Consider the following 26,752-nt stretch of genomic DNA (forward strand, 5'->3'; position numbering starts at 1 on the left):
ATTTCGGTTAGTATCATTTTTAATGCTAAATTTTTAGAAAACCAGAATGTGATACACAAAATAAATACTATATTTAGCATTTTGCTAGAATAAGATAAGAAGTTAGTCAATTGCAAGCATGAAAGAGAAAAAATAACTTTTCACATTCTAGCAAATAGTGATATAAAATGACAATAATTGTAATTTCACAACAGACTGATTCTATTGTGTAGTATGAAGATTTGTATTTATTTTATAGTTAATAAAAATCTGGACAAATATATTTACATGTAAATAATTCTGTTTTAAGAATTCAACATGGTTATTAAGATTTCTTCCACCATCTGTACATTTGCTCTATTTTCAGATGTTTTCTTGACTTCATTTACAAGAGTTGATAGAAACTTACTTTTTCCATTCTGATATTTTTTAACCTAAAAAAATAATAATAATAATTATTATTATTAACTCTATACAGATCAAATAACTTAGAAAATCTAGATAATTTTTATTTTGTAAATATTTACATATTTTGTATCATTAAAGATCAGCTAATAAGTAGATAAGAACTTATAAGAAGATATGCAAATCTTGTGAGTTTGAATTCAAGAGAACACATTATAGAACTTGGTTGGCATTGCAGATAATCATAATCAGAGCCGTAACTAGGATTTTAGACGCCTATGGCCAAGAATAAAAATAGTGCCTTTTTAATTTTTATTATTAAAAAAAATAAATTTTATTCTAAAAAAATGCTATTATAAAAAATTATCAAATGACATTTAAATACTGTCAATATATAAATATAAAAATTTTCTTGTGTTATTAATTTCAAATACATATTATTCAGAAACCTTCTCGTTGGCACCTTTATTAAATTGGCACCTATGGCAGGGGGCCACATTGGCCATACCCTAGTTACAACTCTGACTATAATATATAAAAGCAAATTTGTGCATAGAACTAACATGTTAGACATCTACACAACCAAATATAGTCGTTGCTGCTTAAGAACTTGAAAATGGACTTTACCCCTTTTGGTTCAAAATTTGATAATTTAATATTTAAAAATAAATATTGCATAGTGTTATTGCACAATGTATTTTATATAATATTTACCAGACATTCTACAGTAATTATAAAACCAAATGCCATTTAACATTGTGTTTATAAGTTGTTATGTTATAAAAATAGAATAAACATGGATCCTACGGAAGCTGTTACTGTTTTCTCCTGGATATATCTAAGAGTTTTATGTATGCAACACGGTGAGGTTTTCTAGTAAACATTTCTTTATTTCAAATAAAATTAAGTACAGAACATAACAGAAACTCTGAATATTGCCAGAATGAAAGGTGTTTGTCAACAACTAGCAATCCATAGCCAAAAAGCAGGATTAAGTTTAATACACAAAACATTAAAATTGTTTTTCAATTGATAGAGTTTTGCCATAATTAAAAGCAGGAAGAGTGTAACAATATTGTTCACTTCAAATTAATAGAGAACAGACTTACTCTGAGACCAAAGTTCCACTTCAAATTAACAAAAAAGCTTAACAAACAAAAACATTATGAAATACATTTAAGGTGACCAAAGTGCCTCAAACTAAATGGGATTTTGAATTAATTGGAGATGACTGTAAATATTAATAACAAACCATTTAAGCACCATTTCTTAAAAAATAAACATTTGTTGAATTTGGATAGCATTAGGAAGTTGGAAGCATTATGAGAAATATTTAGAGACTTGTATAGGTACTAAGATAAATTGAGGAAAATTTTTGTATATCACAAAAATCATTTTTCTGTATCAAAACCCATATACCTATTATCAAAATGTTTTTTCATTTGACTAGTTGCATGTCATGTCCCTGCACATCCTAGTCTTGCTTCCTTTAAGCTATCTCTTTCTGCATTTAAATTATTGATCATATATTGTATTTGATTGTCATTCTTAACTATAAATCTATTTAGATATTGATCTATTCTATAGGCACACAATATAAATTTGCAGATGTTATAGAATCATAAATGAAAACTCAATTCTTTGCACGGAATTTAGTTGATTCTGTAACAATTCCAGTTATCTTTCCATGATTGAAAACACTCTGAAAATCTGCTTTTGTTTGCATTGCTGCAATGGAGTCAAAACTGCAGTTGAAAAGCAGTGTTTTATTTTAAGGAAAGATAAGCCAAGTAAGGAAAATTGTGGTCGTATTCTTTTAGTAAGAAATTGTCTCACAATGAGTAAATTGTGTGAAGATGCATTCTCATAATGCAACGTCCAGGAAGAGGTGATGAACAAAGACCCCTGTTTATTCCTCATCTTTTTACTTCTTTAACTCCTTACTTATTTTTCCTTCAACTGTCTCAAAAGATCCTAATAAAATTTTCTGCAGACAGTGGCTGGGCAGAACAAACTCCTTCAATGTCAAAAAACAATTAACATGGACAATGTTGTTGCAACAACTTGAACACTTGTTTGGCCATGGACAAGATGGCATCTTCCATTGCAAAGACTATTGTTTTGTTTTGAGGTCATAACAGCATACCTACAGTTCGTCAGCTGTTATGACCTTAGACAGAAAGTCATGGTCATTTTTAACATTTTGTCGAAGCTTTGTGCATGCTCAAGCTCAATAATCTCACTGGTCATTGTTCAAGAGACAAGGAACAAACTTTGCTGCAATTTGTTTCAAATTCAATTCATCCAAACAATATGTATTGGTATGCCTCATGACAGTCCAGCAAGTTTTGTGGTTTTCTTGGATGATTTCCCACACTTTCACAATAGATTCTGGAATCATGCATGTCAATGGCAGTCCCAAATATCTGCAGTCTTCAATAGATTCTTGGCCCTCTTATTATGAATAAGTTTGATAACATGTACAATGAAAAATTGGACTGACTACTCTAGAATTGGAAATTCCTTACAGTTCTGAAATAAACTGAATTGTTGAGTGTATGATTATCCTAAAAAACAAAGTGCAACTGGTCACTTCTTTGAAGGTCAAATGATGGAATATATCAGATATTTCCAAAAGAAAAAAAAAATGCAAGCCAAAAGTTTTAGCACAGTTAAAACACATGCTGTCTTTTAGCATTGATTTAGTTTAATTCAAACAAGAATAGGCATGCAAGTACTTTAACATATCCACTTATATTTTGTTCTTATTTTAAATATGTCAACAAGTTTTAAATAGGAGTTCTTAACTGAAACTTGCACTTTCTTAATGATTTCAAACAAATTTATGAAATTTTTACATTGAATGCAAGTGAAAGCAATGTGACATAAATAAGTAAATGATGTTTACTTATACTGTTTTAAAGCATATTAAATTATTTACTAATGCAGATTATTTGTCAAAATGTAAGTGTCTGGATGTTAATGTTAGAAGGTGTATATACAATTCAATACTTGGGAAGAAACAATTTTAAAAACTGCATTAGAAGCTGAACAGATTAAAAATTATAATGCCTAACATACAAATTTAATTTTATTCTAAGCAAAAAAATAAAGCCAATATTAGAAAAATTACCAAATTTGGATTCTTTTTTATCACTTCAGAGCAAAACTTTTTTAACTCTTCTAAATTTGAAATCATTGTCCAGTTATTTTCCCGAACAATCTACAATAAAGAAATAATGTTATAAAATATTAAAATTCTTTTAAGATAACTGTTTTCTGTATATTATAATTAGATAAATAAATCTGACTTCTATGGGAAAACGAGAATCGCCATCAAACATCAATTGTAAGACATCTTTTGCTTTTGCGGCTGTCACTATTTTGTTGTCAATCATTTCAATATATTCTTGAATTCTGTCTATGGAAATTAATCTACAAAAATAGAATTAATAAATTTATAGAATCTTATTTAAGCAAAGAAACATATATATATATATATATATACCTACATTTCACTGGTTTTTAACTTCCGTTTGTTAAGTTGTGATAAAATATCTGTCAATAATATATGAGATACAAATTTCATATTGCATTTAATTCCTGTGGCCACTTCTTTGAATAATTCTTGTAAATCCTCATTCTATAAATTCAAACATAAAAGCAATTAACATAAACTGAAGTTATTTTATTCTGTTTAACTCAAATACCAACCATTAAAAGTAATGCAGATCTCAACGGAAGCTTGTATTTTTCAATTAGATATTTTCTCTCATCAGCTGGTAGTAACGGAATGTTTTCTCGCAGATGATCAATGTTAATAGTATCCGAAGAAAATTTAAAATTCTCTTTATCCAAATCGTCATATAACCTAAGAGGTGGTAGATTTGGTTCTGGCATATATCTATAATCTTGTACATTTTCTTTCTCTCTCATTAAAACAGTCTCCCTACAAAGATTTCATGTAATATAAAAGCTGTGTTTAATAAGAAAATTTGTTATATAAGTGTTTCAATTTTCAACATTAATAAACTCCTAAATGATAATTATGGATTTCAGAATAAAGTGCACAACACTTGTCTGTATCAATTTGATGTTATGTCAATAATTCTATAAGTTGTTTTAAAAATTTCAAATTATTTTATATCAAAATTATATGATATTAACATTTGGATTATTACTCTATTAATCCAAACTGCATTTTGTTTCAATCAATGTTCATAAAGAAACTTTTAAAAACTATCTTTTTCCAATAACTGAGAAATGAAGATATTTTTGTAAAATATTTATTATGGATTTTTTAATTAAATAAATGTAAAAATTTATATCTTCAACGATTTAATTGTTAATAAATGCAAACATTACACTAATGATGAAAACTTTTATTTTTACATCATAATCATATTATTATTGCTCAAATTGTAAAATTTAATGTGATATAAATCAATATAATTGTGATAACAAATTTCAATAAATTACAAAATTAAGTCATATGTTTTTGAATACAAGGGGGTGTAAGAAGAAGAAAAAGCAGGAAGATTGTAGTTTTTGTCTGCCATAACTAATCTATTAAATGTTAATTCTTTTTTTTAAAACTGGAGGGTTTTTTGTATATTCTACAAAAGATCCCACAGGTTTTAGCACAATTGACAACAGGATTGATGTATGCTAATCATCTATGTGAAGACAAAAACTCAAATCTTCTTCAAACAGGATCAGTCTTACAACAATTGTCAACAAATACTGATATTCTGTATCAATTTGACTGTCACATGCAGGTAAGCCACAAAGTTTTTATAAGAAATTGTAGAAGAAAGCAAAAGTAAGACAAGAAAAAGTTTAAAGTTTAAGAATGAGAAAGAATTGGTGATCTTAAGCAAGCAACCAAAATGTTATCAGACACAACTGNATTCTGTATCAATTTGACTGTCACATGCAGGTAAGCCACAAAGTTTTTATAAGAAATTGTAGAAGAAAGCAAAAGTAAGACAAGAAAAAGTTTAAAGTTTAAGAATGAGAAAGAATTGGTGATCTTAAGCAAGCAACCAAAATGTTATCAGACACAACTGCAGTCCCAGAACTTTTATTTTAAGCATCATAATGGATAATATCTACTCGAGTGAAGAAGGATGTTACATCCTTAATGGGGTGGACATTGACAGAATGACTATTGAACAATTAAAGAATGAACTAGGAAAGCAAAAACTGTCCAAGATGGGAAATAAAGCAGAATTGTTAACAAGACTTACTGAAAGCATAAGATAAGAATTAGAAAGGCAAAGTAACATAATATAGAAACTACTACACAGATGTCCACAGAAACAAGTAAGTCAAATGATGAATACTATGATGCAACTTCAACAGATGAAGAGAGAAGCAGCTAAGATTGAAATTCAGACAATACCTGACTTGACTGGTTCTGTGCCTAATTTCTTAGGAGGAAATGATCAAAGTGTTGAAGATTGGCTTCATCACATAGAGATGATTGGCAGCCAGAAAAAACTAGCTGAGGACCAGTGGCAGCAACTAGACTAAGAAATGCTGCTATGGATTGGCACAGAGCTGTTGATCGTAAAACAACAGAATGGGAAGAATGGAAATGCAAAATGAAGGAGGAATTTGGAAAAAGGTTGACACTATGTCTTTGGTGCAAGCAAGTTAATGAAAGAATTCAACAACCAAATGAAAGCTCAACAACAGAGTATTTTTATGCTAATTTTTAAAATGTTATATTTGTTTATTATGATTTGTAATAATATAGATGGCCATCTTTGTTTTATTCAAAAATAGAACTGAACCTGATCTTTATTTGAATTATAATTATTTTTAATACTTAGAATAACTTTTTAAATGAATAAAATGACTTACTTTATTACATGATCATACTTTCTTGTTTCATTTTTTATATTTTCTCCAGCTTCTAATAATCTAATCTGACGTTTTATTTCAAAATCTAGTTAAAAACTGTAAATTATTAATGTTATTCAAATAATTTATAAATTAATAATAAATAAGCTAATTTTTTTCAAAATTTTTAAATTTAATATTAAATATAAATTTAATTAATTTGTTTAATAACAGTTATATTACCAATAGCTTTGGCAACATAACGGGCACTGTTAATATTTTTTAATTCTGTTCTTATTCCCATTGGTTCTCCAGGTCTATTGACAGATATATTAGCATCAATTCTCATTGCACCTTCTAGAAAAACAAATAAAAATGTTTTGTAATAGAATATTTTGAAAATAACTTTTCTTTATATCTATATATATACAGTAATACCTTGACTTACGCTACCCGGACTTATGCAATTTTCAAATCTCGTCGATTCATCTTTTGTTTGAGCGCCACGCAACTTTTGATTACTCACTTCCCCCACACCATTGTTCGGCTTACATGTTCAGACGTGTTGCGTGGAATCAACACATAGCTACAATTTATTTTGTGTTATTTGTGTGTTTGTTATAACTACGGAGACTCGAGAGACTATGTGGTGATTTCTTGTAACCATGAACAAATCAAAAGACGAGATAAGATTAATGAGAACATTTATTAGCTTACATACATCTGACTTGGATTTTACACAAATTGTGAAATTATACCCTGACTTACATGAATTTGACTTATGCGGTTATTGCTCGGTCCCACCTATCGCGTAAGTTCGGGGTATTACTGTATATAAAAATGGACGTGTTTGTGCCTATATGTCACTGTGCAGCCAAAACTACACATCGCACATGAAGGGTGTTTGTGTGTGGTAATAGCAACCAAGTCTCCCATCATGCACTATGGTGGTTGTGTCTCGATAGCTATAAGAGTGTGAGAGATATGGGGTTTGAAAGTGGTTGACTTCAAAAATGTGTGACGTTTCAACGAGAATGTTCCAGTTTTTTCTAGAAAGTTCCAGAACCTAGAGGTAAAATTTGGTACACAGTTAGGGTACGTCATGAAAATGCACACTAAGAAGGGATGTTTTGAAATTCCCCGCAGGGGGAGAGGGAGAGCATTAAGGCTTAACCTGAAGAACAGCTTCTACTGTACTATTTTAGATGTGATTTTTTGTTTTAAACTGCGTTTTAGTAGGGTATGTCAAGAAAACACACACTAAGAAGAGATTTTTCAAAATTCCCTTGCGGGGTAGAGGGAGAGCATTAAGTTTTAACCTGAAGAACGGCTTATACTGTACTATTTTAGATGCAATTTTTTGTTATTAATTACGTTTAGTCTTCATTGAGTACTTAGAGGTATTAAATTGATAACATTTTAGACACTGTTATAAATATTTTTTATATATTTTGATTTTTTAACCAAATGTTCAAACTGTTTTAAATTCGAATTTCTTTTTGCATATTGATTTGATTATAGAACGATTGTAAACATTCCAGAAAATTTATCAAATAAAAACAGTTCATTTGATTCTCAGCAATTCTCACCATTCTCAGTGGTAGGTGTTAAATAACAATTACTATGGTTGTTGAAATATTGAATGTAAATAGGATTTGCTTGCAAAATCCGCACGAGCAAAGCTGCGGGTAACAGCTAGTATACATATATTAATTGTGCCCAGTAAAATATTTGCAGTAAAAAGTTGTTAAATTACAAACAAATGGGAAAAATAAAGTAAATAAGTTTATTAATATAAGGCTTACAAAACTACTCTCTAAATAATAACTTTGTGTAAATAACTTCATAGTTCAGTATTCATGTCTGTAAACAAATTAATTCAATGATATTTAATTGGATATAATTTATTGTTTCTTTCTCACTTACTTGTAAGATTTTCTCTATGTTATGCACTATTTTATTTGAAAGAAACAATATCAGTCATCCTGAACAAAATTTAATTTTTAATAATCTTTCTGTTAATAACATAAAATTAAAAATAATGGAAAATCAGTGAAAGAATGTCAACTGGAGAAGTTATTTTCGGGAGCAATTTTATACAGAATGGGGTAATAGCCAGAATGACAGAGAGAAGTATCATTATGGTAAGCATGAAATTGGACACATTTTTGCTTCTAATTATCTTAAATGAAACAAAATAGATACACGAAGGATAATTTACATTAAATAAGCTTCAAAATGATATGTAAACTATAAATTTAATTCATATGCAAGTACCTTATAGATTCACTTTAGTTATATATAGATAGATATTGAATAAAACATTATAATTTTATTTATTTTCTTTTAACCTTCTAATGACCAGGTGAAATTTTGAAACAGGCTGTCCTGTGAAATCAGTAAATGACTCCACTTGTAAAAGCATCGATTTACTTATATGATATGAAATAAAATGCAATAATTAGCTTTAAACACTAATTAGATAGTATAAAACATATCATGTATGTAAGAAAAATGTTTTACTAGAAAATGAAATACAGTTGTAACAAAATACTTCAAAAGTAAAAAAATATTCAATAGAATTATGTTCTCAAGTAAGAGATGGTCATTTGAACTCAATCACTTTGATTATTATATGAATGGCATATTCATGCATAATTCACTGTCAGTGTGTGGAAATAATTTGAATGATTTACCATCTTAGATTACATTATTGTCTTTTACATTATGCTTCATCTGATACTTCAGGTTCATCAGAAATATTCTATACCTAATTTTGTATGAGAATTAATCATGTAAAAGTTAATTAAAGATGAAAGTTTTATAATTCCTCATATGGGGAAAATGACAATTTAAAAAAAAATTGTGGCAATAATTTGGAAAGGATATAGTTAAAGTGAAACTACATTTCAGAATAAATAAAAGTATAAAATTATATACAACTGCAGATAAGGAGAATATAAATTATTTTATATTGTATCGATGAACAAACACCATTCATATTTATATAAAGCTAATTAGATTGCCTGTATTAAAACTATTGTTTGATTATTTCTTGAATTAAGACAAAAGAACTAAAAAAATCTCATCACACTTGAATAAAACTTGACTTCAACTTTTTACCAATCAATCATTTATTTGTTATGGCTTTTGCCTTTACAAAGGGGTTACAGAACTCGTAGCAACACTATTAATACAAACATTGTTATACATAATTGTAAATAAATAATAAATTATATAACTTAAATTAGTAAAACTATGTTAACATGTTTAATGAATAACAGAAAAATTTATAAATTTTATATAACATTACAGAACTTAAATTATCATCGTATAAACAAATCATATTAAAATCAGTTGTCAAAAAAATATCCTTTAAGTGTTCAGTGTATTCACAAGATACAAACAAATGATTCTTAACATTTTCAGAAATTCTGCTATATAGAGGACAATTGGAGTAAGCCATTTAATACAATAGTATAGGTATTAAGTCGTAACTGTATTATTAAAGATTTAATCTTATAATTTAAATTTGATAATCTTGAGGTGTCCATAGGGAAGATAGAGAAGTTTAAAAAACTATACTTTTGCTCAATATAAAGAATATCTTGAGCCCAGTATTTATCTTTTAATATCTGGAAAAGTTCAGCCAGAAAAAGTTTTTTTTTAATCAGGAAATAATAAGCAATTGAATAACCTAAATCAGATAATAAACATTCGACTAAAGAAGGCCAAGTTACAACCAAAGGATTACTACCTATTAGTTTCAATTTATTATTAACCAACTTTCTGAGATCAAATTCTGGTAGCTCTAAGATTTTAACCAGTATCTAAAAATGGCCAATGCTAAATGTATAGCCATTGGTGGTTGACTCAATTCGAATCTTAAAATGGGTTCAGGCACTGAACAATAAATATGAAATATCGATCTTATAAATCTCAGTTGAGTCTTCTCTAATTTATCAACAAAAAAAATGGACCCCAAATAGGAAACATAAATCTCAAACTTGAGTGTATCAAGGAATCAAACAATCGAAAGTATGAATTAATAGAAGACTGCTTCATTCTAACCATGAGTCTTATTAGATTAGCAAGTTGAAGTTTATATTTCAAAAACAACTTATCTAAGTGAAAAGAAAACAAACCCTGTGGAGTAAAATAAATACTGAAATATTTGTAAGATGAGACAACCTCTAACTCAGAGACAGATAAATAAAATTTATTGGCTTTTCTCAATCTGCTCCCTCTCTGAAAAACCATTACTTTGGATTTAACCTGGTTAATAAGTAGTTTATTAGACTTATAATAATCCTTTAGAAGACTTTTTGTCATCATTAAATTCAGAAAAACATTTTGAAAAAAAATTCATTACATTTTTTATAGTTTTCCAATATAAAATAATTATCCAGCCTAAATTGCAGTATTAATTTTTTCAGCATTTTTAAAAACTTTCTGCCTTACACACATTGAGACAGTTTGAAAAATTAACTGTATAAAGCACATTATATTAAAAAATGTTTAAAATGACTGTTCAGGTTGAAGAAACTTTATAATGAAATCACATAGTGTCACAAGTATTTGAATGATATTTAAGAGCAGAGATGCTGAAAGGTTAAATTATTGAATGACTGTTTTAAATTTACACAGCAATTAATTAGAAGATATTCTCTCATTTTTGGATTGAAAGTCTACCGTTTACATTTTCATGCATCACAAGTTTTGAAAAGAACTGAATACATTTTATTTTGTAATAAGGAAACTTTATCAGAATATTGTAAAATTTAATTATTTTTGAATTATTGTTTAAATTTTACTTCCATGTATTAAAACCTGAAAGGAAATGAAATATTGCATGCATTCTCATAATAATTTATTCCAAACATATTACAATTAATGAAACAAAACTTTAGAAATTATAATTTTTGTAGCGTTTATCTTTATTATTGTTACTATATTATTTAATATTTTCTTACAGACAAAAAGTCAATTATTCTGATAAAAAAAATTAAAGATATAAAATAATTAATTAATTTTCTAAAATCAACAGTTTGAAAAATCACTAGAACTTACCATTCATGTAACCAGAACACGTTCCCAAACATTGCAAGATTTTTTGAAGTTCTCTAATCAATCCGGCTGCCTCTTCTCCATTTCTGAGATCCGGTTCAAATACTATTTCCATCAGTCCTATTCCTAAATCAATCATAAATTTATAAAGTTTTATTTAAAATCATAAAAGACAGTATAATTTATACAGAATTAATTCATTAAATGAGTCAAATCTTCAAAGACGTATTACGATTGTCGATAACGATTTTTGTGCAAGTTTGACAGACAAACAAACATCCTGTTGGAGTATACTAAGTTTTCACTTAGTATACCACGGCAGGATAATCCAGTATTACCGGCTCTGTTTAAATCTACCAGAGTTCGACCATCATCGACATCGTGCAGACTTCTGCCACTGTCTTGTTCTAACTGCAATTGTTTAATGCGGGAGGAACACAGGAAAGGCGATTTGTAAACTGCAGAATTATAGACGACAAATTCTAATTTTCCATCAGTGGCAATGGGTTTTCTCTGCTGAGTGATTTGGTAACCTGCCTGTAAATAAAGTAGTTTTAAACTTGGGCAAAAATATTTATTTGCAAGAAAGAAAAATTAATATAATTCACACAGGCAAATTAGTACAATTACACCTTCAAACGAGACCTCGTTGGAGACTGTACCCACGGGAGCAAAAAAGTCAAAGGAACCATGCCTCTACACGTGACCATCAGCAAGATACCCTCCAAAATCGACCCACTTCCGGGTCACACGCAATTGGAGGTCGCATTGTTCCAGTATTTCACGTAGGTATTTAGCACACTCAACTGTTGGCCGAATACTCTACATTATATAGTTTTAGTGCCGAGGTGCAAAATTACACGTGGAGCACGAGAACGGGCAGCACACCTCTTGCACACTTGGTAAAAACCAAACCTCGGGAGGCGAGAAGAACGGTTCCATTGACTTTTTTGTTCAAGCGGGTGACTCTACACCTCCAGGGGTTGCCAAATCCCTCATTGGATGCACATCTTACCGGCAAATCAACATAAAAATAATGTTTCCTATCGAAAAGCGAGACTTTATGTACGGTACATCCAAGTGCCAGAGCTGTTAAAACTGCACTTTCCACGCAGGAACGATTCAAAACCTGTCATTCAAAAACAATCATTTAGTTTGATTAACGAGAAATTATACAAGCGTGGGCATAGAATGTTACTTGCCGGTAAAGTTCCGGGCAATGCGGCATCGAAAAACGACACTCGACTGTTAGGAAGAGCGGCAAATTCGGTAGACGATCGAGAAAAAAGTTTTGAACGCGACGAAATTTGAGCGTGAATTTCTAAACCGACGACACTTTCCCATTTTGCTTCGTCCACGGCGTAATTAGGAACATTCTGATTACAATAATATCTCATTTTATTTAGAAACCATTTATTTATCGTCTTTCTGTATTTTAAACTAAGTGACCGACAACCACCGGTAGCCATTCTCGCGAGACGCCATCTGGTGTCTAATTGTTAAATCAAGAAAATTTTACGTATATTTCAATAAATACAATAAAATTCCAATAAATACAATTCAATAAAATTCCAAGTACGATAAAATTATACACTATAAATTTATATATGTAATTTTAAAATCTTCAAAAGAAAAGTTTTTTTAAAAATTACTCTGATCTCGTCAACAATCCTTTTTATTAACTGCTCAAACATCCGGCTGTCACCTTGTACTTTTTTTTCCCTCTCTCTTTCCGCCCTGTGGGCACTAAGAGGGCCTCTTATAGCAGGCCCATTATGGGTTCGGCCAGGCCCACAATGGGGAGACCGAGTGGTGAGAGACGGGGCCCGACATATCCTAACGGACTAACCCCCGAAAAATTGCTGGGGATTCCTTGACCCGTCCGAATTCGATCCCAGGTCCCCCAGAGCGATAGGCTGCCACCTTGACCGCTCGGCCTTGAAAGTATAACAAGTAGCGACACTTCCGTATAAACAGTTTGTTGTTGTACAGTACACTAGACACTTCTACATAAATTGTTTTAGTTGGTCTACAATATACCATATCTCTCACATAATATATTATCTTGGTGAGAAATTGATATTCGATGTACACCATTTCGTTCACGACGCGTTTTAGGAACTTAAGTATGACATATATTGAGGACCAGAGCCGGCCCTACCATAGGGCAAACAGCCGCTCCAGGCGCTAAGTCCTAGGGGGCGACTCAGTGGTAAAGAAAATTAAAGGAAAAAATATTTTTTTCACTCTTCGATATTTTAATTACAAGCCTGTGGCCAGTATGTGAATGGCCTTATCTGTTGAGACGCGCGTGGGTCGAGTGCGTGGGCGGGGTTCCACCCCCCGGCGCCATAATAGGATCTCGCTCCATCCTAAAACTTGTCTCGGGCCGGCACTGTTGAGGACGTTCTGTATTTAATAATAGCGAGGTTGAGGCCGAAGTTTTAAACGCGAAAACGTGTACGTCGCATGTTCAGCGCCACTTTCCTGTAAGCCTAGAAATTTGACAATGGTGTTTGAAATGTCGAGTATAAACTGACTATTCAAACACCATTGTCAAACTTCTAGGCTTACAGGAAAGTGGCGCTGAACATCCGACGTACACGTTTTTGCGTTTAAAACTTCGGCCTAAACCTTACTATTAAAAGAAAACTTGATCCAATAATCTAGTGTCTTATATCAGGAGTCACGGTAATGACTTCCCGGCGAGTAAAAAAGTCACTTACTGACAACATATACAGGAATTAGAGTTGCCGATTTTCGGGGATCGATTTTTCCGCCTCCCCCAAACACCTATAATTTCGAGTATTTCGTCTGGTTCGAAGGATTTTTTTTTTTTTTTTTTTTTGTAGTATGCAAAATTTCAAGATTTTGCATAAAGCGGTTGCCGAAATGCAAGCAATTTAAAAGTGCAAAAATCTCAAAACAAGCTGTATTTTCTTCTCCTTTTCATCCGACAGTGCAGACGCTCGTAGAAAATAACTAATGGATCTAGAAAGCTCAAATTTTAAACTTAAGCCTTTCTCGTTATCAGTGAGGTACTGGCCAAATATTCGGGACGATAGGTCAAAGTTCACGGAGGTTTCTCATACAGCTAATTAAGTTTTACAGCTTAAATTTATGCTTATAAGAAAACTCATGGAAACAAGTGAATTTTATTCAAAATCTTACTCGAAATTACAAAAAGTCAAATTTATTCCAATTGATTTTATGATCTGATTTTAAACTCAGTGCCACTAGCTGGTGTGAGAATGTTAACCGATGATATATCAATGCAAACAAAAGCAGAGATAAATATCGAAAGCTGTGATTTGAGAGAGACTTTTAGTTACTTTTCCCCGCTGTATGTAAAATAAATAGGCTATACATGTACTCTTTAAAATGTTTACATTAAATTATTGATAAATTTATAAGTGAAGGACGCTCATTTCATTTCCCCAACTCGATTTTTGGAAATTGAAGATCCTTCAAAAATTCTTTTTGTAGTCATGTACTACAATGTGATAAACTGTACCTCAATTTCAACACTGTATTTTGCTATTTAATCATAAATATAGTCTATATCGAAATTTCATAACTGATAATGTATGTTATAACTAAGGAACTACTAAATCGTGTAATAGAACTTATTCGACTGAAAACAACAGACTAATCAGTGAACAGTCGATAGTGCCCAATACTATAGTACGAATAAAACCAATAATACCAAGTACGAATAAAACCAAAATCAAACAATAGTTTGTTTGATTTTGGTTTTATTCGTACTGTATACAGCAACACGATAAGAGCAATCTGCCAAGGAGAATGCCTCCCGGGGTCTTATGAGAAACTGGCTACTATTTGTGTGTTACCAAGGTGGAAAAAACCCGGAAAACTTCACGTGACCAACCCGAGGTGTGAACTCACGACCAGTACTCAATGGTTTTCATTCACTCGGCCCCAACATTATATATCATCCAAAATTTTTTAGTAGTATTACCGATGTAACCGATGTAAAGTATTTATTTCATACGAAATAATTTATAAACAATATTAGATATGCAGTAAATACTGTATATGTATAAATAATATAAAGTTATAACCAATTAAAAGATTCTGTAGTTAATAGCTTAACTTCGTACTCAAACTATTCAATTTTAAAACAATGTTAACAATTTTATTCAATAATAAAATATACATTTATTTGCACAAAAATAAATCTTTATATTAACTACTTTTCAAAAATTTACTAAATTCTTTAATTCCTTCTTTGAAGTTTGTATGCTTTCTAATGCCTAATGATTCCAATTTCGTTCGGCATAACTGAGTATTGTGTGGACGAGGTGCACCCGAACTGGGATTTGGATCACCAGTTACGTGATTTGCGGATAATCCCAATACTTCGGCCATTATTTTAACCATCTGATATTTTGTTAAAGATTCAAGTCCACACCATTGATAAATACCTTTTATGGATGGATCCTAAATAAAAAGAAAGATACATTGATATTAGTAGAAGTCCGAGTGACAAACGTAAATATGTAAGCCTTAATGCAAAGCAAAACACTAACGGTATTTTAGGCACTATAATTTGAGATGTTAAAAGTGACAAGAGAATAATTTTTCAAAAGACTTTCTCTTTTTGAAGTTGTATAAAGAGAAAGTGTTGAAGTAGGAGCAATTTTCGAAAACAATGTACAATTACATAAAAGTATTAATTTTCTTTATAATACTTTTTAAAAATTAAAACCAATGAATATATTAATATTAATGGTGAATTAATATTCATAGTGTATTGGAGGTTCACATCAGGTTTTTAAATAAGGCATTTTAAATGAACTGTATAGTATAGTATCAGATAAAAGTTTATTGTTATTCCTTAATATATATAAAATTTATCTCAAATAACTAATAAACCCAATTTTTCTATACAAGTAAATTTTATATCAAGCAACATCTTTCATTTATTATAAAATATTCATAAGCAAATGAATGAGTAGTTCAGGCAATTCATCCCATTTACATTACAATACATATGCTAGAATATTCATTGTTGTAACAGATGATGAGTATATCTCTTCCCATTATATTATAATTGATCTCACCATGTATATTCTCTCTCTTTTCTACAGGAAAGTCAGAAAAATTTTTAAATATTTTGGAATCAACATTTGAAGCACTTCTTTATAATTAGTTTTCTAAATAAGTTGTCTTATGTAAACTTTTTTTTTAATCTAAAAGTTTATAGTAAAATGATTGATATCTATTTTTGTTTAAAATATCAAACAATACTACAGTAGAGCCTCGATTATCCGACCCCCTATCAACCGACCCCTCGGTTAACCGACCGTCCTAGTCGGTAAATTTCCGCTATTGATGTGGCGCTACAATATTTGGCTATGTCTTGGCTACTTTAATATTATTTTTACATGTTTTAGCTGGCAACACTCATTCGACCATGAAAGGGAGCCAGTGTTTAAACAAGGCTTAACTTTCTAATTTTTAACGATACAATAGCGATGATTATTATTTAAAAAATGTTTTGTTAGGCTTAACATAGATGAAAATTCAACGCAAAGTAGATTAATAGCGATATACTAATATACTAATTACATGGGATATAATAATATACTACACTAATAATGGATTTTTTCATATTTTTCGGTTATCCGACTTTTCAATTATCCGACCAACCTCAGTCCCCAATTAGGTCGGATAATCGAGGCTCTACTGTATCAACAATTCTATATTAAAACAATTTTTCAGAATAATTAAAACTGAAGATATGTTTTGCAAATTTTTTCTATTTTTGAAAAGTTAATTTATCAAAACTTCTTTTTTAAAAAATGACATTTAATAAATTATAAAGCATAGTATAAATGATTCTGGTTTGTTTTAGACAACAAAAACTAGATAAATTGGACAAATTTGATGATTTTTATGTACTGAAGTTTTATAAATATTTAATCAGTAGTTTAAAATACTGTATTTCTAAAACTGGCTGTTAAAGTTAAATATCAAATTGCTTTGCATTACTGTATGTAATTATTTTTATGATGCAAAATTTATAATTTATTGTTACTGTATAATGAAAACTGTAATATCTGAATTGAGTAGTATAAATCTGTAGTCATAATCATCATATGTAATTATTCAAGATCAACCAGTAATTATTATTACAATATCTAGAGAACAATATAAATTTCTTATTGAATTTTTGTTTGACTCTGATAGCACTCAATGTCAATATAGATCAGGGGTGGCCAAAACGTGGCGCATGCGCCAAACTTGGCGCATTAGACGATTACAAGTGGCGCTTCAGTCAGTTCTGAGCAACATTGCCAGACTTGACTTTTTTGCAATTAAGAATATTACATAGAATTTATATTTATGTATTAAATAATTTATTATAGTCTGTCTTGGCAAGTTCATTTGATGCACAATTCGTTGCAATCTACTTTACAGATAAAACGAGTGTTCTCCACATAGTAAATTACAGTGTATGCATGAATGTTTACAGTGCTAACGTCCCACGATAGTGCTACCGTCTAAACAGTCGGGGAATCGATTTGGACTACTAACTTTTTGACGACACGTGTTGACCTTTTTTTTTTTTATTCTTGCTCGTACGATACATTCGTGTTCATGTACACCACTAATATCAAATAGAACTATCTTATACGAGTAACTACACTACCACCGCATTTTTCATTGCTTGTTCTGTGGCAAAACTAAATTTTTGTCTTATAAATTGAAATACCTAATTAAGGGGTGACTGAAATTTTTCTCCGCCTCGAGCGGCTAACACTCATGATAGGCCACTGCGCATCTGAAGTCGTCTATCAAAAAATTGGCGCATGGTATGCAAAAGGTTGGCCACCCGATATAGATCATTCTTAGACTAGTACTCTGTATTTTACTTTGTAATAAGAAAGATATTTAAATTTACATTGTCAGACATTATTTATATTTTAAAACTAAAAATATAATGTCTGTAATGTCTGACAATATAAATTTAAGTATTTAACATGTTAAAGTTAAAAAATGAAAAAAAAAAAAAAAAAACTGTTGTAACTGTTGTATGTTAATTATGTTGATGTAATATAATTTTTCAGTTTTAAAAAATATATTTACTGTGCTTTTTTCATCTGAAAATTAAATAATTGATGCAAACAGTTTGATGTATTTTACAAACTATTTTTGTAAAGCAAAAACTTAATTTAAACATATTTTTAGAACCTTAAAAAAATGTACAGTATATGTATGTTCCCTGTGATGTCACTAACTTTTAACTTGTAAAATAATTACATATTAAATAAAACTCAAGATTACATTTTTAGCAAATTTCATGTTTTCTTTTGCTTTATTTTTCCCCATTAAATTTTCTTTGTAGTTATTAAAAATCAGATTACTAAACTTTCATTAAGGCTAAACTTAAAAAGTTAGAATTAAAAAACTATATGTATATACAGTATAGTATAAATATTTTTTAAAACTTTACCTGAAGTTTCTTTTCTCCTAGTTCTAAACAAATTAATGCAATATCATCTGTATGAGATGGATATCTTATTTCATAATCAGATACTGATTTAGGAACATTACTTAATAAACAATCTAATAAAACTGAAATTGCACTTTCTGAAGAGTATTCTTCATTTCCATAGAGAACTGGAACCCTCAAAATAATACTTTCTAAAATTTTAAAAATTTTAAATAAAAATAAATTCTAATAAAATTCAAATTATAATAATAATAAAATATATTTACCATCATTAACTTCTTCAATTGCAGCTTCAGCATCAGCTTTTGTTTTTCCATATTTATTGATTGGAGAAACCTTATCATTTTCTTTATACGGGGGATTTGTACCATCAAAAACATAATCTGTACTAATGAATATAAAGGCTGCCCCTTTTTCACCTAATAAAAAATAATTTAAAAATTTTAATATTAAAACTTGAATGTAAATTTTTTCTTTGTTAAATGTATGCATGAATATTGTAAAAAATCTTCATATGAAAGATAAGATATATCAACTATAAATTTCTCATTAAATAAATTTAAAAATTTAAAATTTTTTGTTTTAATTAAAAAAAACACACATACAATGTACTGTACATATATATATATATGTACTGTATAGTGTTGTTCTAAAGATTTAATGTGAAATATTTTATCAGATTTTTTTTGTTGATATAATTAAAAGAATAATTTTAAATGAGCAAACCACTAGCTGAGAGGACTTCCTGGTATTCCGCAAGTATGCACATAGCTGATCATATAGTTTTCACCATCATTAACAGGGCCTTGTCTGTCCATACTATTTCTGGGTGAGGAACATTTGGTATCACAGTGGCCATTACACATGTTACCATTGACACCACTCACCATCACCTCCATTTGGAGTGATGTTGCTTCCTACAGGATTGGACCGCAATGGAATGGAACTGGGTTGTCTACAGCAATCAATCCAGATTCAATTTGGACACTGAAAATGACTGTGTTTGTGTCTGGAAAGAAAAGGTAACACCTGAATCCTGCCTATGCTTTGGAATGGCATACTTCCCCCACAGCTGCTGTGATTGTCTGGGGTACCATCACATATGACAGCCGGTCATCTCTAGTAGTGATCCAAGGAACCATGACAGCCCAACATTATGTTAGTGACATCCTGCAGCCACATAGGTTGCTTTCATGGCAGTGATTCCAAGAGCCATTTCCAACAGGACAATGCTTGATCATGCACAGCAAGGATGTCACAGGACTGCTTCTGGCACATTGCCATACTTCCCTGGTCTGTCTGGTCCCGATTTGTCACCTATCAAACATATCTGGGATCACCTGGGACACCAAGTTGGACAGCCTAGCAGTTTGGCCTAACTAGAGGACCATTTGCAGCAACTGTGGATTGAGAGATTCCATAGGACACCATAGCACACCTATATGCCTCCATGCCTGCCCATATCACATTGTGTGAATCACATATGCTAGAAGTGGCCCAATAGGGCACTAGAACCTCCTCTCATTTGTAGCTGTTCCTGCAATAAATGATCCTTTTGCTTTCATTTTGTAATCACTTACTTATATCACTGCTTCACTTACACATTTACAATTTTGTTTGATTCTGACAACTGCTTCTTGGTGTGATAATTTTTATGGCAATGAGTGTATTAGCACATTAGTAAATAATTTCATTCTATTATACATGCATCTAAAACTTAGGATTAACACAATTGCTAGCAGTGATAGCTAGAAAAAGTTATGATGATGAGCCTGCCAAACATTGAGTGCTGCATTACAGTTTGAGATGGCCATATTCCATACTGACAGGTCTCTCTGCCTAGGTATTGGTAAGCACTCTCCACTTATGTCCAACTGCCGTATATATCTTTTTCATCAGACTTTTTATTGCTTTGATTTGTAAAATACTACAAATTGTTGTGTTAAACACAGAGTAATACAGTTCTTGCCATATTTGTCTGCATTCATTACAGTTCTTTCTATTCATGTATAAATGTTGTCCATCCTATGTTACATTTAGTTAATTTAAGAATGTGAATATTTTTACAATAAATTATTAAAATTATTATTAACTATAAAAATTATTAGTTATAATATTTAAATATTAATATATGAAATTATTAATAATAAAACAGCATATCTAAAAGCAAGTTCTAAATATTTTTGTAAATTTAATGAAGGTTATATCAACAAAAGTAATTATTTATAAATTATTTTAAAAATTATATATTTTAAAATAAATATTTATATTGATGTTTACCGCAATCAGTATACTGCAAACCATCTGTTAAATCTTTTACTATCATCATATTTTAAAATAAAACATCATTTATTGATTTTTAATTTATTGAGTTTCCATATGAAAAATTCCTCTTATATATANCATATCTACTTGAAATATATATATAATAAAAATTTATCATGTGAAAAATACAAGTATTTTATATAAATTTTAATAAATATCAAGACGAATATTTGTATATATGAAGAATAGAAATATACTACCAGGGCCAGTTCTGATAAGTGTGCAGTGCATGCATGTATGAAGGGGTGCCAAATTCCTAGGGCTGCTGATATTGCACTTTAAAAAATAAAACTCAAATATAATTTAATATTATTTTATTAGATTATAGTAGTCAGTGACGAAATAACTGATTTTGTTTGATGTTTGCACAATGACTGTGACATAGCTCTGCAATTTATTCATATAAATAACCAATCTTTATTTATGTTAATGTTTTATGATTAAGTTTAAAGTTACACTTATGTAAATAATAGTGAATGGTTGCATTAAATAACATAGGCATAAGGCTTTATGTTTATGCTTAATTTTTATTGTGAATAGACCTTTATTCTCATACTGTTAATCTTAAGAAGATAATTGTGTTAATTGTTGATAGAACCAAAAGGAAATTTAGGCTAAATAAAGAAAAAGATGCTTATGAATGTTATAAATTTAAATATTCATATTTAAATTAATTTTTATATACACATACGCATATATTATATTTAACTGTTGTATGTTAATTATGTTGATGTAATATAATTTTTCAGTTTTAAAAAATATATTTACTGTGCTTTTTTCATCTGAAAATTAAATAATTGATGCAAACAGTTTGATGTATTTTACAAACTATTTTTGTAAAGCAAAAACTTAATTTAAACATATTTTTAGAACCTTAAAAAAATGTACAGTATATGTATGTTCCCTGTGATGTCACTAACTTTTAACTTGTAAAATAATTACATATTAAATAAAACTCAAGATTACATTTTTAGCAAATTTCATGTTTTCTTTTGCTTTATTTTTCCCCATTAAATTTTCTTTGTAGTTATTAAAAATCAGATTACTAAACTTTCATTAAGGCTAAACTTAAAAAGTTAGAATTAAAAAACTATATGTATATACAGTATAGTATAAATATTTTTTAAAACTTTACCTGAAGTTTCTTTTCTCCTAGTTCTAAACAAATTAATGCAATATCATCTGTATGAGATGGATATCTTATTTCATAATCAGATACTGATTTAGGAACATTACTTAATAAACAATCTAATAAAACTGAAATTGCACTTTCNATTATATTTACATACTAAATGAAAAAAATTTCTTTAATTTCATTTTAATTGGCAAATTTTATTTTCTGAAAGAGCTAAAATATAACTTTGAACAAAGATGGCTGTTATCTATGGAGTGGCTTGATTTTAAATAAAATTAAAATACTGTAAATATAAATGAAATATTTTATGAATTTTTTTTACCCTTGTCAACCATATGAAACTGTCATAAAGCATACTAGTAAGCTTTCATAGATTGGGTTTGGTAATGAATTTACTCAAAATCAACATTGATAGGGGCAGCCTAATATATGTAGCATGCATGCAGCTAACAGCCTAAAACCGACCCTGTATGTAAGATTACCATAGTGTTATATAGTCTATACAACATTAATCACATTTACCTTAATTTTGTGTATTTTATGAGTTTTATAAAGAAGAGATATATACTTACTTGCAAGTTTGGCTAAATTTTTTGAAGTTTCAACATTTAGTTTGTAACTTTCATCATAAAACTTTTCAACTTTATCAGGGAATCTTTGCGCTGCACAATGAATAACTAAATCTGGCTAAAACAGAAAATAAATTTTTGAAATAATTTCATATCAGTACAAAATATTGATGAAACAGTCTCATAATACATTTTAATAATAAAAATTTATTCATAGATGAGATGTATTAAAACCAAACCCAGTGTTAATTAAACCATGTCGATTTGGTTTTAATTTAATTTAGTTATTTCATTTTATTTTTGTTTTACAATTCATTATTTGGAGTTTTATTATTATTTAATTTTTTATAAATTCAATTATAATAATAATTGAATTTATAAAAATTTATTTGGCATGCTAAGGTAACACTTTCTCAATCAGAATATAATAGAAATTATTCATAAAGCGTTTAAAATGTAATTTAGGTTTTATTTTCTTTCAAAAGCAATTATAGCACAAGGCTTTATAAAGTGAGTACATCAAGTACACTTATGTAATCAATTTGTATTTTAATAGTTTCTATTATAAGTTCTCAACAAAAATTTGAAAATGAGATTAAAAGAGTAAAAAAATTATGAAAAACAGAAAAGAAAAAAATAAAAAGTGTACATTTGAAAAACTTAAAATATAAACAAAATAAAAATAAAAAAAAAAACAGAATTTCTAATTAGTTTTGAATGAAGATTCATATTGGAAATAGAATGTGTTGTTATACAGTCCGACATCTTACAAAATTTTAATTAGTATGTCCAAACATGGATCTTAATTAACATGAATATTAACATTTACTTCTAAGTATGACCTAAAAAGTAAGTCTAGATTTGTATAATAAAATACAAAATTTTTGTGACACTTTGGAGGCATATTAATTAAACACATTGCACATTAATCATGATACAAACTTTTGAATGCAAAATTTTTATTGGAAAAGTTAATGTTTGCATCATGATTAGTTGTGTTCAACTTACTAATTTAATGTTATAATCCTTAGAAGATAAAAGAAAAATTCCTAAAGTTTTTTCAACTTGAAATCAAAATAATATTCAATTTATTATATTTAAAATATTTGAAACTAAATATTTTTGCAAAAAATCTTAGTTGATTTTTGGAAGGAAACACAAAAGCATTAAAAATAAGGTATTTTTGAATTAAGAAAAAAATGTTTGTTCTCATTCCATAATTCTGAACAAGTTTTACAGGTTGCAAAGTATATGAATTGTAAATTCAAAATTATTTCCTTAAATTCATAGAGTAACTATTCCAAACTACATTACACAAAACATTTTTAATTCTTTATCCATTTTTCCTATTTTTAATGTCATGTAAAAAAACATACATAAACACAGCTTTCAGAAATAAAAAGATATTTTGTCAATAAAATCAAAATTGATATTAGAACTAATATATTCTATCTATGCAAATATTACATTCTATTCTAGAGAATTACTTGAATGACAAATTTTAATATGAAAAATCCAATGAGTTATTTTTTTACTATCAATATTTTTACATATTTTTATAGAAAAAAGTTTCCTTTTAAAAAATTTGCAGCTTAGATAGTCAATATATAACCAGGGAGATGATTACATTATGTATAAAGTTATCATTATATCCTGTATATTTTAAATTTGCAAATACTTATGTAAATTTAGCAAAGTATTTACATTTAAAATGAAATTGATTTTCATGATACTGTATATACAAAATTTGTAATCTGAAACAGAAAAGAATATTTTATCATTATATTTTATATGTATTTATGTTTATGTTGTACATTACTTTAAAAACTAAATTGTTTTTATGAATATTGTACAAACTATTTTCATTTTGTAACAAGTAGTTTAATTCAGTAACACAGTCGGGCAATAATAAATTTAATGTTTCCATTATTCAAGAAAAAAAATTAATAAAATTTTTCTACATATTATAGAACCAACATACATATTTATTCTGATTTAAATTATTTACTATTCTAAGAAAACATTTTTATTCATATATATACTGATATATATATATATATTGTGGATAATGTGCAAAGTTGGATAATGTAGAGATTACCAAGGTGATGTCAACTTTATCCAAAACTATGGGTAATGATGAATTGATTGATTCAAATTTAAAAAAAAAAATTGATGTTCATCAATTCTTTTATCTTTTTAAATTGATAGTATTTTAACTGATTTAAAAACATTTGTTTTTTACTTAAATAAAGTAAATGTTTTTATGTCTGTGTTTAATTTTGCAATTGGTATCCAAGATCATGCAAATCTTGGCGGAAAATTTCAAGGTTATCCGGGTAAAGTTGAGAAAATTATTTTCCTCCATATTTCGGTGTTTATTTACTTGACTCGGATAAGGTTGACATTATCCGTAACATGTACTGTATATAAAACAGATCCTGAATAATACTTAAGACGATATTTACACATCATTCTGCAGCATCTTACCTGGAAATTTTGTATAACATCTTCAGCTTCTTTTGAATCTGTTAAATCGACCTTTTTCAATTCTCCTTCGGCGCGGGAATACGCTAATCCTAGAGGATTCCATTTGGCTCGCTTAAACGCTTTCAAAATAGCTCTTCCGAGCAGACCAGAAGCACCCGTTATCAATACCTTCCTCTCCACACTCGCCATTTTTAAAAACTCCCACTATCGTGGCTTTCACCGATTAGCGGAGTGACGTTGAAAACGGCCATAAGGTGGCGCTTACGACTAATCTTGATTGAGTTGAGCAGACTCGACGTTAAAAATGAATTTAATTTACTTCTTCACAAATGTCAGATATGGTAGCTGTTCTATACGATTGGAATGTATGTCTCTTTAATCCGAATAAATGCAACACGGTAGAGGAAGTCTACCGTGTTGTTTAATTTACTTCGTCAAATGTTTTTTAAGTTTTATTTTGGCATTTATATCTTTTTAGTTGCTAGTAAACGTTTTTGAGTGGATTAAATACTAACCGTGATGTAAAAACACTCAAAGTGTTCGGAAGTATCGCTACTACAGAGAGCGTCCGACAGAATTCCGGGACATTTAAATTTGCTGAACGCAGACATTGGGAGTATTGTCTGGTAAAGCGCCTTTAATATAACTATATAAGCAGTCCAATGCTGTATTGAGGATTTGAGCGAACCATATGATAAAGACAGATCTTATGATGGCCGAATCCAGGCGAGCAACTTTCCAGGAATTTTTCGGGACAGGGGTAAGTCCCGGATATGTCGGGCCCGTCCCTTATCATTCGACTGAGTTGATGAGGGACGGCATAAAATTGTTACGAAAGTTTTATATTTCGATTAAAAGATGTAATTAGGCTGCAATTTAGAAAAATTGTAGATCGATAAATTCCCATTGTCGTCCGTCTTTCCTTAATCTCGAGAACGGAGTTAGACGAAATCAGGGATAGATATGGAAAGCGTAAGGACAGGAGGCCCTTATTAACTATATATACGAATACCGAAAGTCAAGTTATTTCAATTCAAAAATTTTCCACTGTAAGGAGTTAGATAGATGACGGCATGACTCTATTGCTAACAGGAAAGTATGATGTACAGGGATAAGATACTACTAATTTGAGGTGGAGAGCATATATTTTAAATTAAATTGATTAAAAATTGAAGCCCGGCATTGTGACGATGTCCCTAAATAATTACTCCTGCTCGTGCTCGTATTTGTATGTGCTCCTGCTCGTACTCGTGTTTGTATGTGCTCCTGTTCGTGCTCGTGTTTGCATGTGCTCCTGCTCGTGCTCATGTTTGCATGTGCTCCTGCTCGTACTCGTGTTTGTATGTGCTCCTGCTCGTGCTTGAGTTTGTATGTGCTCCTGCTCGTGCTCGTGNAACGGCATACGGAATAAATTTTTCCGTAAGGAAACATAATTTACAGTGTTAACGTATACATTTT

The 26,752-nt window shown here is 29.6% G+C and overlaps 2 protein-coding genes across 7 annotated transcripts in view; both read right to left on the reverse strand.

Moving 5' to 3' along the window:
- Window positions 1–12,776, reverse strand: part of LOC111621364 (glutamyl-tRNA(Gln) amidotransferase subunit B, mitochondrial-like) — a 46,224-nt gene extending 33,448 nt beyond the window's left edge. For 5 of the 6 annotated variants that reach the window (XR_002756060.1, XR_002756061.1, XR_002756059.1 and 2 more), the window contains exons 1-11: window positions 12,501–12,776; window positions 12,314–12,427; window positions 11,637–11,835; window positions 11,302–11,424; window positions 6,475–6,588; window positions 6,253–6,337; window positions 4,099–4,333; window positions 3,897–4,027; window positions 3,696–3,819; window positions 3,518–3,607; window positions 268–413 (exon numbers count right to left, since the gene is read on the reverse strand). Coding sequence is in view for 2 of the 6 variants with exons in the window: in XM_023363476.1 (XP_023219244.1) it covers window positions 285–413; window positions 3,518–3,607; window positions 3,696–3,819; window positions 3,897–4,027; window positions 4,099–4,333; window positions 6,253–6,337; window positions 6,475–6,588; window positions 11,302–11,424; window positions 11,637–11,835; window positions 12,314–12,427; window positions 12,501–12,767 (1,611 nt within the window). In the remaining 4 variants the exon portion in view is untranslated. Of the gene's footprint in view, window positions 1–177; window positions 414–3,517; window positions 3,608–3,695; window positions 3,820–3,896; window positions 4,028–4,098; window positions 4,334–6,252; window positions 6,338–6,474; window positions 6,589–11,301; window positions 11,425–11,636; window positions 11,836–12,313; window positions 12,428–12,500 lie in introns of those variants that run through there. The other variant, XM_023363477.1, reaches the window with a different exon arrangement.
- A 2,711-nt stretch (window positions 12,777–15,487) lies between these two features.
- Window positions 15,488–25,610, reverse strand: LOC111621351 (methionine adenosyltransferase 2 subunit beta-like). Its single transcript, XM_023363447.1, has 5 exons — window positions 25,295–25,610; window positions 22,811–22,925; window positions 19,045–19,197; window positions 18,779–18,969; window positions 15,488–15,759 (listed from the first exon to the last, which is right to left on the reverse strand). Exons 1-5 carry the CDS (start codon window positions 25,481–25,483, stop codon window positions 15,505–15,507), a joined length of 903 nt encoding a protein of 300 aa, XP_023219215.1. The 5' UTR covers window positions 25,484–25,610; the 3' UTR covers window positions 15,488–15,504.
- Window positions 25,611–26,752: the final 1,142 nt, after the last annotated feature.

Source organism: Centruroides sculpturatus, unplaced genomic scaffold (assembly GCF_000671375.1).
Source record: "Centruroides sculpturatus isolate CEXI.00-Female unplaced genomic scaffold, Cexi_2.0 scaffold275, whole genome shotgun sequence".
Classification (NCBI taxonomy): domain Eukaryota; kingdom Metazoa; phylum Arthropoda; class Arachnida; order Scorpiones; family Buthidae; genus Centruroides; species Centruroides sculpturatus.